Below are 17806 nucleotides of genomic sequence, written 5' to 3'. Positions count from 1 at the left end.
GGAAAGAAGCCCGACATTTCACATCTAAGAGTCTTTGGACGCATTTCCCATGAGCACGTACTAGATGAGAAAATAAGCAAGTTGGATGACAAAAGTAAGAAGTACATCTTCATTAGTTATGACTCAAATTCCAAAGGCTAGAGGCTCTGCAATCCTAATTCGGGGAATACAATCATCACTCAAGATGTCAATTTCAACGAAGAAGGAGAATGGGTTAGGGACCACATGATGGAAACTACAACTTTTTTTGTGTTTCAAAGAAGTAATAAAGGGTCCTAGTATCCCATCAACTTCACCAATTGCAAATACTCAAGAAGATGAAAGATCTAGTTAAATAGTTCCATGCTTCAAGAGCTTACAAGAAATTTATGAGGTAACCGAAAATCAAGATAATCTTACTCTTTTTTGTCTATTTGTTGATTGCGAACCCATGAGCTTCCATGAAACCATTGAGAACAAGAATTGGAAAAATGCTATAGATGAAGAAATAAAGGCAATCAAGAAGAACGACCCATGGGAGCTTGTTTCACTTCTAAATTTGTCAATGGTAGGCGAAAGTTACTGTTGGACATGTGGCCTCAGTTATCTTAAGAAGTGGTGAATTAATTTCTAAATGCTCTCTCAAAAGAAATCCTTGGCCAAACACTTGCAAAATTTATAAGGATTCTTACATGATCTTCAATTGTAATATTCTTCTCTTAAAGAGAGAATTCTTCTTCTTTCTTCTTATTCATTGAGATTGATTAAGAGACCGAGGGTCTCTTAAGTTGTAAGAAATGCTGAACACAAGAGAAGGGTTGTCCCTGTGTGGTTCAGACTTTGTAAAGGGTTTTTACAAAGATAGTGGATAATCTCAAGTGGGTTGCTTGAGTACTGGACGTAGGCAACGGACTTTGCCGAACCAGTATAAAACTGAGTTTGCATTCTCTCTTTCCTTATCTCATTTATTTTATTGCAATCAATTTTGTCTCATGTTTAAAGAACATTATTAAACTAATTGTTGCTTCTTCTGCATTCTGAGCCTATCTCATTTAAAAGGGGGTTAAAAGTTTGTTAGTGGGAAATTAATTCACCTCTTCTTAAGATAACTGAGGCCACATGTCCAACAAGTGGTATCAGAGCAGAGTTCTTGTATAAAGTTAAAAAACTTCAAGAGTAGATATGGCCTCATCTAACTTTTCATTTCCTAAGGAAAATTCTATTAATAGGCCTCTTTTGTTTTCAATGGTGAGGGTTATCATTATTAGAAAACCCTAATGCCAATCTTTATAGAGGCCATAGATTTAAAGATATGGGAAGCCATTGAATTTGATCCCTTTATTCCTACAATGGTAGAGAGAAATGCAACTATAAAAAAATTAGAGAAGAAGAAGATGATGATGAAAGAAGAAAGAAGAAGATTCCTCCTTAGTCCAAAAATGCTATGAATGCGATCAACCTGGATCTTCACGAGTGAGGAAATCATAGTGACAAATCCACAAGGAAGGTATAGAAGAAACTATAGTGGATTGTGTGAAAATGTAAAGGGGTGCTAAAGAATGATTTTGTGATGCCAAAGGGACCAAGGAAAACAAAGAAACAAAAAGATTGAAACCACGCAAAAAAATGACGTCATTTTTTTACTTTTTTTAAAAAAATATCTTACATGTAATCCCAATCAGACAAAAATTATAAGTGACACCACATGTGACATGCATGTTTGGTTAGTTAATGGTCACATTAGCATATAACGAATTCCGACTAACAGTAGGGATCTCAGACAAATTTTTTTAAATATTAGGACCCATCACGAAGCAAAAATTTATGTGGGACCAAACGCAAAAAAAAAAAAATATTTATCAGAGACCAAAAACATATTTAAATCTTTATTATAATATTTGAAGTATTTTGAATCATTGAAATTTCTAAATCCTTATCTTATAAATATTTTAAAGTATATTTTTACTAAGGGTTATTATTATAGCGAAGGACGTTACATATTGCATGATGTTTTATTCATTTGGGTAACTTTTCCATTTCGTGGAAAACAAAAAAGCAACCCATGATTTCGTGCTCATCCGCTTAAGTTGAATATCATTCCATGCTAACCACTATCTGCGAGTAGAAATGGTTAAAGGAAATTCTTTTCTGCCTTAGTATCTCACGTTCTCAACCTATTCATCTTCATCGTGATAGCCACCAAAAAGTCATTTTTCCATGAACTTACCAAACATATTAAAATTGATTGTCATTTTATTCAGGATGACATTCTAAATGACAACATTAGACCTATTTATGTCTAAGTGTGAAGATGGTTTAGGCAGAGTCAGGTCTTACCTAAGCATGGCCTAACTTGCTTTATAACTCTACATCCCAAGCACAGGCCCATTATATGTGACAGTCTTATTTTTTATGTTTGGCCTGATCTTTATATAAGTCTGCTAGCCTGTAAACCTATTTTAAGGCTTATTTAATTTCAAGGTATACTTTGTGCATAATCATCTCTTGCCAAATCAAATTTGACTCTTGCCACCATGTTACTCACTCTTCCATTTCATTCTAATCACATGTTTTTAGTTTTTTTTTTTTTTTATAAGAACAATAGTTGCATTACTTCATACTTGAAGTAGAGAAAACTTAAGGAAATAGGGTTTCTAATTTTATTTTAAACTTTTGATAGTCAGGCAAGAGAATTTAAATAAAATAGTTATAATATTATATATCATATTAATAATAATATTTTTATTTAAAAATATATTATTACTAAATGGATTAACCCATCAAATCTTATAAGTTTTTCTTAAGATTCATGGTCTGACCTTTTTTAACTAAACAAACTTTTTAAAAAAGTCCAAATTTGATTTTTTTTTTTTCTAAATGAATTGGATCACATCGTCATAGGGCCCCAATAGACCGTCTAACTTACTTCTACCCTTTTTATGTCTCTACCACCCGAGACTTGATTTATATACTCACCAAAGCACTTGGTCCAACTATGTACTCAGTTTATTTATTGCACAATATGGACATTTGCGATTTGCATACTCCAACTTGCAGGGAGTAATGAGATTATTTGTACATCATGTATGTTCCTAATAATTTACCTATCTTTATGTAAGATATCTAGTATAGGTGTACATAATTAATTTGTATATTAGACAGATTTTTAGGACAAATTTCTTAGGACATTTTTAGGTATATCACTAATGTATATATTCATGTATGTGCAAAGAGATCAATGAAAGAACAGGATGAGTATAATGTGATAGGAAGTGGAGCATCTAGGAAGTGGAGCATAATGTGATAGGAAGTGGAGCATCTAGGAAGGTGTACAGGGTGGTGCATAGCAATAGTGAGCTGGTGTAGGTAAAGTAATGTGTAAACCACCTACAAATGTAGATGAAAGTGTTAGTTGACAAAGATGATGAATTTGATGTTGAAGTTGAGACGTGAGGGAGGATTAAGCACAAGAATATTGTGAGGTTGTGTTAAAGTAGAAAAATGAAAATGATAATTTCATCATTCAAAATAAAATTATAACCATTAATTAACACCATTTCATTAAAGGGAGTCAAAGTAATGCAAAAATAAAATAAAATTGGAGGAGTATTAGGTAAAATTGGAGCAAAATATAAGAAATGCAAGTGTAAGTATCTTACAACGCCTTTTACATATGTATTCTTACTAACAAGTTAATTACAAATAATATAATAAATTCTTTCCATCTAATAATTTGACTTCAAAATATAAAAAATATCAAGAACATTAGATGTTGCTTCATTTCCCTTGCTTATCTACTAATTATCTATATTAGGGATTTTTTTTCATACTGATCTAATTAGATTCAATACTTCATTTCCTTTTCACCACAAATTTGAACCTATAACTATCAAAGCCGAATGCAAGAAGCATAAGTTCTTACAAGGTTTAGTTTATGAACGAAATCAGGAGAGACTGTACTCTTTTACAGCAATACAACTTAACAATTCCAGAGCTTCAACCCTTGGTTAACTAGACCAGTAATGGTGGCTTTTGCTGACATTAAATTTTTATAAATGTCATAGGTACCTTTCAAACATGGTACTCTGATAGCGTGTTTCTCCATTTTCACACTTTCAATGCACCTCATCATAACTGAGGTTAGAGCATGGATGGCGTTGAACCAGCTTTTAAGCTGGAGAAACAAACACTACCTTGGTAGAAAAGAAATGGAGTGGAAAGGATGAGAAAATTTCAAAATATAATGAAGGTCCCACACTTCTATCATACTACTTTATTTTAAATATTTATTCTATATTTTCTGTATTTCTCTTTCTTTCCACTACCAAACCAATCCTAAGTCATTTAAAAGCTCACTTTGGATACATAGCAAAATAAGGTCCCCATATAGGAATCACCCAAAGCAAAACAAAAACCAAATAGAGTAAATAAAATCAAAGTAGCTACAAATTAGAATGCAAAAACAAAAGACAACACAATCAAGTTACTAACAACTCTTATTTACATAATCTAAGCAACTACTAGTTATTTACTTCAACAAACGAAAAAAAATAAAAATAAAGCTTGAACATCGCGTGGTTGGGGGGACACATAAAGCAGCCAGTGAAGAGGAAGAGCAGATGGGGGATACAACTGACATAGGCAAGAAGCAGAATCGTGACTTGCCCTTGTAACTCATGGTGCCTTACTGCCTTTTCATCACTTGAAACAAATTGGCTTTCTGGATATGAAAGTAGATATTCTAATTTCACTGGACCCGAATCCATTGCCAATTTCCAAGTCACTTGAGGCAGGTAGGCATATCTCCCTTCTCGGCTCATTCTCCCATTCCAGTAAGTTACATGTCGAAACAATGATTCTTCTATTCATGAAGTTACATGACAAAACATTGATACTCTACACATAAGCTATGAATATTTGCCCATATTTAATAGTAATTAATACCCAATCAAATACTTATCTAAAGTCACATGTTATCAACTGGGCTAATTTATGTCAAATCTATCCATTTCAATATTTTTCCCATTTCATTAGGACCCGTTTGGGGGTGATAGTGAGTTTTTGGTTTTTAAATACAATTTTTAAAACAAAATACATTTGGTAAAAATGGAGTTAAAATGATTTTTAATCATTTTCGAAACACTTTTACATTCATTTTCAAAATCAAGAAAAAAAGATTTTGTAAATTGTTTAGTTTTAAAAAAACACATTTCTCACATTTGGCCATCACACTTTTTGCTACCACCACTACCATCTTTGTTACCGCCAATATTGTTATCATTATCATCATTGTTAATGCCACCACCACACTGTCATTGCCATTGCCATTGTCACCAATATCACCTCCATCACCGCCACAACCACCACCAATGTCATCACAACCACCACCGCCACTAACATCGTACCACCATCGTCACCGCTATCATCATTGGCACCATCAACATTACTACTACTATCACCACTACCATCACCACCACCAATACCACCTATGTCATCGCTATTACCACCAATACCATATCAATCATCGCCACAGCCACCAACACCATTGGCTGGCTCCACTAGCACAACTATCACCACCACCATCGTCATTGACACCATCTGCATTGTTGTTGCCATCACCTCTACTCACTGCAACCAACATTGATATTTCTACTACAATCGATGCCAACACCACCACCACCACCATCACCATTTTCATCACCTCCACACAAAAATACTCTTAAACTAATTTTAATATAATATGAAACTTACAAAATAAGTTGTTGTGCCAAGATCAAATTTTAATTCACAAAAGAATGAGTTTCTTGTATGAACAAGAATGAGCAAAATGCAGAAAAGAAAAACAAAATGAACCAACACTGCACTGTGCTCACAGCAACCACTTTATTCAATCTCTGCAGAATTTTCTAAGGCTATATAAGAAGAAGAAATAGAAGCACTATTTCAAGCCTAACTAACCTAACCAACTTAAAACTAATTAACTGTTACATGTTATGACAGAAAACAGAAAAAATACTAAGTTGGTAAAGTCTAAGAAAATTAACTAATGGTTGTTAATAAACCAACATACAATATAAGTTTATTTTGAAATTAATCATATTTTAAAACCTAATTTTAAAGTTTTTTAAACTAAAACTAAAAGTTATTAAAATTTTCGAAACTCAAACCTAAAAACCACTCCAAATGGAGTCTTAGTTTTACACATACAGGTATGTGAGCTTTAGCTAATGCCTAGTGTACAAGTAATAACTTTCCAGTCCTATAATTTATAATAGGTATGACCGTTGTATATCACAAGACCCAATACATTTATCATTCTTTATAATATTTTAAAAGATTTATACAATTAACAAGCATGAGTCTTTTTTTTTTTGTCTTAACCCTTCGATTAATCAAGAAAAAGAGATCTTGACTGATCCAAAGTTCGACCGATAGGTAAATAAAACCTAGCCAAGAGGTAAGATGAGCCTTTCACACATGGATACAAGCTGGAGTGTTGGACCAAGGGAAATAACACGTAATATTTATGAGAAAATGGATTCGAATATTGCTAGAATCCAAGGGAAATAACACGTAATATTTATGAGAAGATGGATTCAAATATTGCTAGAAGCATAGTTATCACTCCATGATAGTGACATGGAGCAAATGACCCTGAAATTGCTATAGCAGATAAAATATAGCATAACTATCATTTTGATTCCTTTACACATGTATGCTTCATATTGTAATCGGGGATTAATCCTTTGGTGCGTAACAATACGTAAACTCATAATCTTCATTTATGTAATTTAGTTTACGAAGTTATTCATAACAGAAGGGGAAATAAATGCCAACATATCGCTTGTCTCCATCACTGGCAATATTACAACAAAAACACAACAGAATCCAAAACCACTTTTGAAGGTGCATGAGAAAACGGCTCAATGGTTTAACTGTTCAACATTAGTGTACCTATTTTACTCTTTTCATGCATGTGTTTTAGCTTGGTGCAAATATTGATTTGAATAAGATATCTCAAAAGAGGGGACTGTGAACAACACTCTCAAACACCCTCTCAATGGTGGATTGAAATTTATTGGAAACCACCAATTTTGGTGGGTCCCACTTCTATCTCCTGATTTAAAAGTGGAACCCATCAAAATAGGTGATTTCTAATAAATTTAAGCTAATCATTGAAAAAGTATTAAAAAGAGTGTCAAAGAGAATGTAGTTAGCATTCCTCTTCAACACATTATGTTTCAAACATATTTGTCAAAACATATATATTTCACAAAGAATAATTTCTGACATTTTCTTGTCATTACTAGTAGTGATAGCACACAGGGAAAAAAAAATCAAGCAAACCTGCCTTAGACACCAGCAGTGCTACTCATCCGGGATGATACTATCAAATTTGAATCCCAATTGACATTATCTTTTAGTCTAGAGGTTGAAGCAATGAATACCACTCTCCACCCTTTTAAAAGTGGTTGCAATGAATCAAGTGACACCAAATCTTTCTGCATCTGCACAATGGTCTCTGCGAAACTCCCATGTCCAACAATATGTTTTTCTTTAAAAAATGGTTGGTTTATAAGGATCAGTGAATCGAATATCATCCATGCTACTTTTTGGCTTGATTACATGGAGTCCAATTTGCACAACAAATGGTTCTATTGGGTTCCATTTGAAATCAAATATCAATAGAGACCACCACATGCTTCCATTCATTTTCCGAAAGTACCTCATCCACATTATTTGAAATTCTATCTGTCTTCCACCAAAAGTATATGATCAGTTAATACTGGGAACTCAAAATAAAACCATTTAGCTTGCAACTCTGTCTTCATTTTATCACCATTAATGGACACAATAGATTTAAATCCAAAAGGGTGCTTATGCACGAGTCCAGCAAGGCAGATAAATATCACTAGAATGCTCAGACCATTCTGGAATCCTAGTTCCTGGAAAACAAAATCTCTTGTTTCCAGCCTTGTGCAACTCCTGTTAGTCACAGTTCATATGTTTAGCAACACATGTAGAGTTTAGTAAAAACGTGAATATCAAATATCAAACCAAATAATCAATTAAGAAAAATAAAGATGAACCTGTTTTTGCAACATTCTCCTACACGAGGCAGTCAAGGATCTACAGTTTGTTGCAGACAACAACTCTATGTTTGTTGGAAATCAATATGTTCCACATTTGAAGACGACACAATTAATCTCTCATTTTTTAAATCTTTGTCCTGTTTTGATTTTTGCAGTCCTTCACATTGCGAAATACTCAACACCTCAAGTTCTGACAACATGACAATGCTACTTGGCAACTGAACCATTCCACATCTGTGTAGTTGTAAACTTCGAAGTCGGAAAAGTTATGGCAATATACTTATGGCAGTGTATTCCATTTTTCCTAATATTTCCGGAAAACTCACAACTAGAACAATATGAAAGATTGATGCTTTCAAGAGAGGTTAACTTGATTGGTGGAAAAGTCTCAAGCTTGCTGCAGCCCTCAAAGTTCATGCATTTAAGTTTATCTAGGAATCCAACCGATTCATGAATTTCAACTAAATTCTCACATAAAACAAAAGATAATTCTTTTAAATTGGGGGTGCCAGATAAATCAGGTATCTGTGTTAAAAATTTAAACTTATCAAAACTCAAAACACTCATGTGAGAAAACTTTGGCAACTCAAGTGACATAAAGCAGCTAGAAGGTAATTTCAATATAGCTAGTTTCTCTGGCTGAAAATCAGATGGTAAAGACTTTGAAGGATAACCCCGCCATTCCAGCACTCTTAAGCTATTTGGAAGTTTTTTCGGATCTTCAGAAAAACACTCCTTTCTAATAATAAGTGTTGTGAGGTTTTTCATCTTCATGAAGGCCATTCCGTCCCATTGTACCACTTCTTCAGGTTTGGAGAAATCCAGAACTATACTTTGAATATTACGTGTTCCCTTTTAACACAAAAAACACGAGTCAACCACAATACATGTATGTATGTATGTAGGGAAATTGACATGCATATTTCAAGAAGTTTACAAATTATAAAGGGGAAAAAATCAATAGTGAATAATACAGTCAATAAAATGGTAGAAACTCAATGTAATGTAACTGTAAAGTAATGCGATGTCATCTAACGTGCATAATTGTAATGGTAAAAAATCAATACGTAAAAGTAAGGTTAAAGACATCAGTATTACTCACCGTATTTCCTTACAAAACATCAGCTACATCTTCAGGAGACCATAACCTACTGCAATTACCTGGGTGTTTTGGTGATTCCTGTCGAACAATTTCTCTTCCCATTTGTTGTATCAAATCATGCATCTTCACACGACCATGCTCATCAATCTTTATAAGTGTTTTTTCAAGCAACACGTCAATGGTAGCTTTCAAGCTGTCACCGTAACGACCACTAACTATTGATTCAACTTGTGCTAATTTACATCCCTTGAAGAAGCATGCAATGTCAAGAAAAAGATCCTTCTCATGTTCATCCAAAGCATCAAAGGATATCTTAAGTATCTTTTGTATATCTTTATCATGTATTTTTTCGTACAGATCTAGGGTATATTCCCATTCTACTATTTCTCTTCCAAACAAGTTTGAACCTATAACTTCAAGAGCCAATGGAAGGCCAGAAGCATAAGTTAGTGCACGGTATATTTTATTAATGAAATCTGGATATACTTTGTCAGTTTTGAAAGCCTTCCAACATAGCAATTCGAGAGCTTCACCATCGGCTAAATTTTCTACCTCATATATTTTCTCAACCCCGTGACTCTCAAGCAACTGTCTGTCTCGGGTTGTAATGATGACTCTGCTTCCAGGACCAAACCAACCTGGGCTTCCAACAAGTGCCTTCAACTGCTCTGACTCATTGATATCATCAAGAACCAAAAGAACCCTCTTCTCTTGGAGCCTCTGCTTTAGTAGTGTAATTCCTTGCTTGACACTTGGCAGTCGAATATCCTTCTCTCCGACTGTTTCAGCAAGAATGGTCTGTTGGAGATGCACCAAGCCATGTTTCATTGCATTTTCTCTCACTTCATCAAGGAAACATAAAGCATCAAATTGAACAGCAACAGAATCATAGAGTGCATGAGCAAGTGTTGTTTTACCAATGCCTCCCACACCATATATCCCTATCAAATGGACTCCACTGAGAGATGCAGCATCCAGAAGCCCGTTCAGTTCAAGCATTCGATACTGGAGGCCAACCGGGCGGTTAATCTTCTTGGAGGCACCCTCAACGATCTTCTCAATCAACTCGTATTCATATCCATCCCTGCTCCATTTGATGAATTAAACTCATTCAAGATTAACAAGAAGGAATATAAATAAATAGAGCCTCTATTTTCTAGGATAAGAAAACAAGAAGAAAAAATGAAATTGGCTTCTCCATAGCTTATACTTAAAAACCATCTTTTAGAGAAAAGCTATACAAGAGAACTTCTACAGATTAACTTATGCATAAGCTAATTATTACTTACGAAGAAGCTCATTTCATTTTTTTCTTATTTTCTTTTCCTAGAGGTGCTTCTGAAAAAACTTATCCAAACAAACCCTATATTCCTCTCTTTACATTTGTAAATGAAACAAACAGTTACAACAAATAAGAGAGAGAAAAATGATATAAAAAAAAAAAAAAAGATTACCCATGTTTGAAAGACCAACCAGACAAGGCAGCAGCTTCACAGAGTGCTTTCCTCCATTTCATGACTTTGTCTGACTCAGAGTTGAATCTTTTCTCATGCATAGCGAGCGCTTCTCCATAGATCCCCGTCTGAAGTCCCACATCGGAGGGATCAACGTAATAGAAAACCGGCAGAACCGGTCGACGGTTATCCTGGGAGAACCGAAGGATACTGAGAAGCTCCTCCAAGCACCGTGTAGAAGAAGCGTAGTTCTGAGAGAACACTACAACAAAAACTCTTGAATGTTGAATTGCTTTTTCCACCACAGATGGTGATGCTGCGATTTCTTCTCCTCTCACAAGCTTCTCGCGAAAGAAGGTATGGAATCCCTTTTCCGTCAGAGCTTTGTAGAGATTTCCAACGAAACCGAGCCTGGTGTCTTCTCCTCTAAAGCTGATGAAAACGTCGAATTCGTAGTGCCAAACCCTACTACTACTGCGTTCTGAACCTGCCATCCAACAAGCTTTCACGGATTCAGCTCCAACCCAACAATACCAAAACCCTAGATTCTCACTCTTGCAATTTTGAATGCTTTTTCTCTGCCTGAACGCATGTCAACAGATAAATGGACTTTGCAAAGACATTTCCACCCTTCCTTTTGATCTCGAAATTCATGAACAGTGACTTGGACTGGAATTAAATGATGCTCTAAATTATTACCATTTTTACTAGATGAAATGAAAAAGTGGACCTGTGAGGGGACGATAGCCTTGAAATTAAGATAAATATTAAATAAATCTCTCATATTAAAATTATTTGTAATTTTTTCATAAATTATCAAAATAGGTAAATTTTAAAAAAAATTACGGAGATGGATAAATTATGTCTAAAAAACAATTATAACAGGAAGAAACTATGCATTTTAATGACGGTTTCACTTTTTCATTTTTTATTTTATTTAAAAAAAATTACTTATTTAACCGCCATAAAATGAACATAGGTTGGTTTCTTATGTAATTTGTGGTGGTTTTATAATTAATTTGTGTTGTTAAAAAACCTTGAAAATTATTTTATAAAAAATAAAATTTGAAAAGGTGAAATCATCTTTGGAAGCATTTTTATCATGTTGAAATCGTCAAAAGACAATTTACTCATTTCCGTAGTTTTTTTTAATGTATCCATTTTGGTAATTTATAGAAAAAATTGCACCATTTTGGTACAAAAGCCACAATTTTATAATTCGTTTTTTTTAACTAGTGTTATTAATATTATAGTTCTTTATTTTAAGGAAAATACTTTTTTTGTTGACACGTATTCATACAAAGTAGCTCCCAAAATCGGGACTAGTCTTTGTGAAGGACCAATGGGCGGGCGGGCAAGTGTAGGTAATATACATGTGAATTTTTTTTAATATCCCAAGATATCTCTGAGTATCCATTGATATTTTTGCAAAAAAAAATAGTTTTAAAATATTTTATTAAATTTTTATCTATCTTAATATTTTTTTGAAAAAAAATTAATTGTTACAACTAAAATTATTCAAATATTCTATCATCTACATAGTTGAAAATGTCCATAAATAATTCTAAATAAATAAATTTTATGAATTCCAAATAAAATTATCTGAAAATTACTTTATAAAATATGAACTCAAATAAAAATACATTAAAATATGATTCCAAATAAAAAATATTTACATATTTAAGCTTAATAAAAAAAAAGAATATTTAACTATTTTAATATTATAATGGTAACACGTATATGCAAGTACGGATAACATGATATATGACCTTTGTCCATTAACAAATCAGTAGTGGAAATATGGCATTATTTATTACCTATCCACGTGATACTCATTTAGTATCTACTCCAAAATTTATCAGCAAATATCTAAGCATGAATTTTTTTTTGTCATTCTTAATTATGCATTCTATTTTTAACTAAGAAACAATTTACTATATATATTTATTTTTTCATAATATTTTAATTAAAGGATAAAATATATTTTCTAAATTTTGTAATTAAATGATTGTTCATAAATAAAAATATTAACAAATATTATATATTAAATTAATAATTATATTACTCAATCGATATTTTATTTTATTATAATAAGAACTTTTAAAAGTTATTCCAATTTAGAATTTAAAATACATATTTAATTAGAATAAATATCGATTATATATTCTTATCATTTTATAGACAATTTTTGTTGTAATGTAAATAAAACTAAAAAATAGAAGAGAGGGAGAGATAAATCACATGTAAAATAAATATAATGATAAAATAATTTTATTTGATTGAATTAAATTTGAATTGATAAAGTGATGATTAATGACCATAAAAAAGTACAATAAATTCATATATTCAATGCATTAATTGATTATCAATCAAACACCAATTCATTAGTAGAGATTATTTTTTTCATGTATGATGTCGCAACCTATGCGAATTGACTGCCTCTCATAACTACGCTTAAACTGAGATTCATAGTTTGTCCTCCAATGACCCATCAAGTTCTTGTTTGACTAATTGATTCTTCACCAACTGCTGCAACATTTGCTTAAGCTGAGATTCATTGTTTGTCCTCCCTTTCAAGAACATTGTGGAAGTCTCCATTTCTTCAGTGCAGGTTTTCATCTCAGTTTACTCTTCTTACTTCTTTTAAAGACGTGGTTATCATAGCAATCTTTAAATCTTTTGATCAAAGCCATGGAAAATGACTTCAATCTGAATCTGGGTTCTTTTGGTTCCAAATGTAGAACCAATGTGTCACAGCACCTTCCAAGCTCATGAATGCATATTGCAGCTTATAGAATGAAGGAATTTCTTGTACCTCAGAATTTTTAAACCCTAGCAATCAAACCAATTGGGTTTCTCCTCCATGAACACTGGTAGCTCCACCTTCTTAGCCCAAGTTTGCGCTTCCTTCATCTCTAACAGTGGCTCTCCATGGGGACCTGTTAAGAACCGAAATTAGAAAATAGAAGAAAGGATAAGAAAGATGGAATTTCTTCATTGTAAAAGAACAGAAAATAGGAAAGAAAATTCTTCTAACTAACTAACCCCTTGACTAACTAATCAATATCCTAACTGTAGTAATTAACTCCCCCTTCCTCATAGTTCTAACATATCACCATTGATTTCCCCTCAAGGAAAATTAGAGTAACACCCATTTGATGCACAGAAGATATACAGGAAATAATGTAAATACTAAAGGAGAAAACTTAATCTATTTGTAATTTCGAATTATTAAACATTTGAAGAATTTGAGAAATAAGAAGGAAACCAGTTTTATCACGGATGTCAAAAGCATGATTATTTAATAGGGATCCAAATCATAATTGGAAGGGCTATTTTATGAATCATGAATTGAATTGTATTGGCATATCATTCCGGGCCTATAATTAACAATAGCATAAAATATATTCTCACCTAATGAAGCAAAACACTTGCATGCTAGCATTTTAAAATCAAATTACTCCTTAGGTCAACACACTGAAATGTAAACTTCAAGATAAAGCACAATAAACAGAGAGAAGGAAAAAAATATTAACCAGTGACTAACAGGAACAACAGATTATTAACTCGACTGGTACAGCAGTCGGAAAGTACAGTTGAGTACGGTGGAATTTTGTCCATATAATTGTTGATTTTTTCTGGTTGTGCAGCCTTAATTCTAGTATAAAAACATTTTTCTCTGCCGCTGTGACACTTCTGATTGCAGTGTTGGAAACATTTAAAATGCGCACTCCAACACCCATAAAAGTCGTGTCGGACACTGCTCACTGAGACCTGTAATATCAACTTGGGCACTTAGCCAACACCATAATTTGGCTTGACACTTAATAGGACACAACTCATTAAAAAAAATTGATTTTTTAAAATTTAATTTATGAAAACAACTTAAAATACAAAATGATCATCATAATAATAATTTTTTTGAAAATTCACTTGGCTTTTGATGTTTAAAGACAACTTACAGGAATGGTTCCAATACCAATACAACTTTGTGTAGCATGTGATGTTGCTCATCTTTATTTCATTTGACTTACTCTGCCCGTGTCCATGTTACATAGCCTAAAAAATAAATTATACAACTAAACATAAAAAAATAATCATATCATTTTTCAAAACCTTAATATACTTTGCCACCATATGGAATGTTTATGTTTACCTCAAAAAAGAAGGGAGTGGATCTAAAATGGCATCATAAAGCATCCTAAGAAGAGGAGGAACGACAATGATGATATGGTAATTTATATTCCAATTCCATCAAATCCCAATCATGCTTCCATTCTTTGAGACAGGTTGGATTTCTTGCTTGCCATATTCCTATTCCATCGTATACAAAGTTACATGGCCAAACAATGTTTCTTCACTATTAAAGGACATATATCAAGGTCAAAGACATAACCAAAACATCCAAAACATTCTTACCTCAAAACGTGCAATTTTATCTCTAATCATGTCCTGTGTAGAGGGATGCAATGTCACCTGACCGTGCTCATTAATCTTTATAAGAGATTTATCAAGCAAAACTCTAATATCTTTTTTGGGACAGACTTTATAATAATTACAAAGTTCGTCTTCAACCACTCCCAATTCAAGTTCTTTGAGTTTCAATGCAATGTGAATTAACATCTCCTGCTGGCATTTCTCCAAAGCATTAAAGCTTTCTTCTAGTATCTTTTGGATGTCTCTATTTGTTATTGATTCGTACTTAAGTAATGCAGATTCACAATTTTCTACTGATTTTCCACTCAAGTTGGAACCGATTACTTCCAAAGTCCATGGATGACCAAGAGCATAAGTCTCGACACGGTTAAAGATGGTCACATAATCAGCACTAACACTTGTAGAATTAAAAGATTTCAAAATAAGCAATTGAAAAGCTTCTGTCTTACTGAACCTTTCTACTTCATATATGCTTTCAATCCCATGACTTTGAAGCAAACCTTTATTCCGAGCTGTAATGATGACTTTGCTGCCAGAACCAAACTGATAAGCTAGTTCAATAATGTTTTTCAACTGCTTGGAATCGTTAATATCTTCAAAAATTGCAAAAACCTTTTTCTGGTTGAGTATTGCCATTCCTTCATTGACAAATCTAGACTGACTTAAAATATCCCCCACGTTATAAAAATAGCAATAGTGATCAAATCCAGTGTCAGAGTTGAAGTTGTAAACTCCCCGAGCTACTGTTGTTTTACCTATTCTAGCCTCTCCACATATCCCTACCATGTGGACTCCAACATCGGATCCAGAGAACAAAAGCTTGTTAACTTTTGACATCCGATGACTTAGTCCAACTGGACAAGTAACATGTCTAGAAACCTCTTTAAGGATAAGCTCAATATACTGGTACTCAAGTATACTCCCGTTCCTGCTGGGAGTTAAGGTGAAGTCATTACACTAAATAACTCATGGATGACATTTATAGGTTTACCTGAATGGATAGATATACAATGATTTACCAACCAAATTGGATTAAGATTTAAAAATATATTTTGTTGTTATTTTTTTCATTGACTTGTAACTTTAAATTCCATGAGATTCTTTCAAATCTTACAACATCATTAAAATGTAAACAATAAAATCATGATTATAAATTTTTTTGAAAAAAAATCTTATAAATCATTATATTCTTTATAATAATTTAAAATTTACATAATTTTTTTATGCCAAAATAGTTTTTAAAAATCTCAATCCAATACCTTCTTAATTCAACGCCAAAAGGCATTTATTTCTTTAAACTTGAAACGTTGACACAATTGAAAAATAAAGAATCATAAAAAAAAAGTTTAATTATAGTTCATGTAGTTTCAACCTTATATTTTTAGTTCCTACAATGAAATTTACATTTTAATTCATAATAAGTTCTATTCGTTAAATTTATTTAACTCTCTTAGTTAAAGAATTTGATCGGAATAAAAATATAAACTTTTGGAATTAAAAAATTCAATTATTAATAATTATAAGAAATAAAAAAGATAAGGTGGAAAATGATAGGGAATGATTAATTAAACAAAAAAAAAATGGTAAGATGGGATACCGAATGAGTCGTAAGCCTGAAAAGGTAGCCAATTTACTCAAAGCAGTCTTCCATATTTGTATCCTCTGGGAGTCAAACCACTCGGTCTGATCCTCCAATGCCCGTTTATAGGAATCACTATCAGCGAGATGAGACGGATCCACGTAGTAGAAAACCGGCAAAATCCAGCGACCCTTACCCTTGGCGAACTCTTGGAGGATGAGGACAACTTCGTCCAGGCAGAAGGAGGAAGAGGCGAAGTTGGCAGAGAGGACGACGATGAAAACCCTAGAGTCCTCGATCGCCTCGCGGAGGGTTTGGGGGATTTGGGAGCCTTTGTCGATCTCACGGTCGTCCATGAAGGTGCGGAATCCGTGGTCGAAGAGGCCCTTGTAGAGGAAGCCGGTGAAGCTGAAGCGGGTATCCCAGCCCCTGAAGCTCAGGAACACGTCGTATCTGAAGGCTTTTGGCTCAACCCAGCGTCTAAAGCTTTGCATTATATGATTATAGTGTTCGGGGGAGGAAGGAAGAGCGGCTGAATCTACTTGGACACCGTGATTTTGGTCTAACTCATTGTGCCCTTGTTGGGCTATTTCAATTTTCAGGTCATAATAAAATGGCTTTTTATTCCGGCTTCACTGTATTTTTAATCTTTAACCTTTTTGTATTTTTAAGTTTGGGGGATCAAATTCAAAGTGATCCAAAATAAAATCGAAAATTAAAATAAATTGATTTTTTTTAAAATTTATTTGGATGATATTTTTTTCAAATTTATTAGTTCAGTTTTGTGTTGTTGAAATCAATTAAAATTGATCTAATCCGTAATATTTATACTAACACTTATATTACGTTAGCATCATATGTTTTATGTCTGTATCATTCTATATTCACAATATTTTTATAGTGTTATGCATATAAAATTTTTATAATAAATATTATTCTCTTTTTTAAGAATATCTGGTTTAAAATAAATAAAATTTTGCAAAATTTTATTGTAAAAGATTTAGCATACTAATAACTTTCCTAAATTGTTAACAATATTTGTTAATATATTTTTTATTTAAAATATGAAAAGAAAGTAAATAAATTTTAATAAAATAATATTTTTGTAAAAATTGCCAAAATTGAACCAAACTAAATTCTAAAATATTGATTTGGTTTGGTT

General features: G+C 32.9%; 2 protein-coding genes across 9 annotated transcripts; both read right to left on the bottom strand.

The window, feature by feature from the left end:
• Window positions 1-4384: 4384 nt before the first annotated feature.
• LOC114387814 (putative disease resistance protein At4g11170) lies at window positions 4385-11272 on the bottom strand. Its single transcript, XM_028348016.1, has 4 exons — window positions 10629-11272; window positions 9175-10258; window positions 8070-8924; window positions 4385-7965 (listed from the first exon to the last, which is right to left on the bottom strand). Exons 1-2 carry the CDS (start codon window positions 11120-11122, stop codon window positions 9184-9186), a joined length of 1569 nt encoding a protein of 522 aa, XP_028203817.1. The 5' UTR covers window positions 11123-11272; the 3' UTR covers window positions 4385-7965; window positions 8070-8924; window positions 9175-9183.
• Window positions 11273-12942: 1670 nt separating this feature from the next.
• Window positions 12943-17324, bottom strand: LOC114388681 (TMV resistance protein N-like). 8 transcript variants are annotated; one of them, XM_028349299.1, is made up of 6 exons: window positions 16663-17324; window positions 15048-15996; window positions 14785-14942; window positions 14591-14707; window positions 14165-14402; window positions 12943-13567 (listed from the first exon to the last, which is right to left on the bottom strand). In XM_028349299.1, exons 1-3 carry the CDS (start codon window positions 17136-17138, stop codon window positions 14883-14885), a joined length of 1485 nt encoding a protein of 494 aa, XP_028205100.1. In that variant the 5' UTR covers window positions 17139-17324; the 3' UTR covers window positions 12943-13567; window positions 14165-14402; window positions 14591-14707; window positions 14785-14882. The 8 variants fall into 8 exon arrangements, with proteins under 8 accessions (XP_028205100.1, XP_028205099.1, XP_028205101.1 ...); XM_028349298.1 differs by having other exon boundaries at window positions 14591-14687; XM_028349300.1 differs by having other exon boundaries at window positions 14176-14402; window positions 14591-14687.
• Between the last annotated feature and the right edge of the window lie 482 nt (window positions 17325-17806).

This window comes from Glycine soja, chromosome 15, assembly GCF_004193775.1.
Source record: "Glycine soja cultivar W05 chromosome 15, ASM419377v2, whole genome shotgun sequence".
Taxonomy (NCBI): domain Eukaryota; kingdom Viridiplantae; phylum Streptophyta; class Magnoliopsida; order Fabales; family Fabaceae; genus Glycine; species Glycine soja.
Note: the sequence above shows the minus strand (reverse complement) of the source record. Positions and strands in the feature narration are given on the sequence as shown.

Excerpts from the sequence above, each read along its gene's own strand:
- LOC114387814 (XM_028348016.1), bottom strand. The coding sequence starts at position 11,122 with ATGGCAGGTTCAGAACGCAGTAGTAGTAGGGTTTGGCACTACGAATTC. Across the intron at positions 10,259-10,628 it reads GGTTGGTCTTTCAAACATGG|GGATGGATATGAATACGAGT; the intron begins GTAATCTTTTTT and ends CAAATGGAGCAG.
- LOC114388681 (XM_028349299.1), bottom strand. The coding sequence starts at position 17,138 with ATGCAAAGCTTTAGACGCTGGGTTGAGCCAAAAGCCTTCAGATACGAC. Across the intron at positions 15,997-16,662 it reads TCAGGCTTACGACTCATTCG|CAGGAACGGGAGTATACTTG; the intron begins GTATCCCATCTT and ends CTTAACTCCCAG. Across the intron at positions 14,943-15,047 it reads ATAAAATTGCACGTTTTGAG|GAATATGGCAAGCAAGAAAT; the intron begins GTAAGAATGTTT and ends ACGATGGAATAG.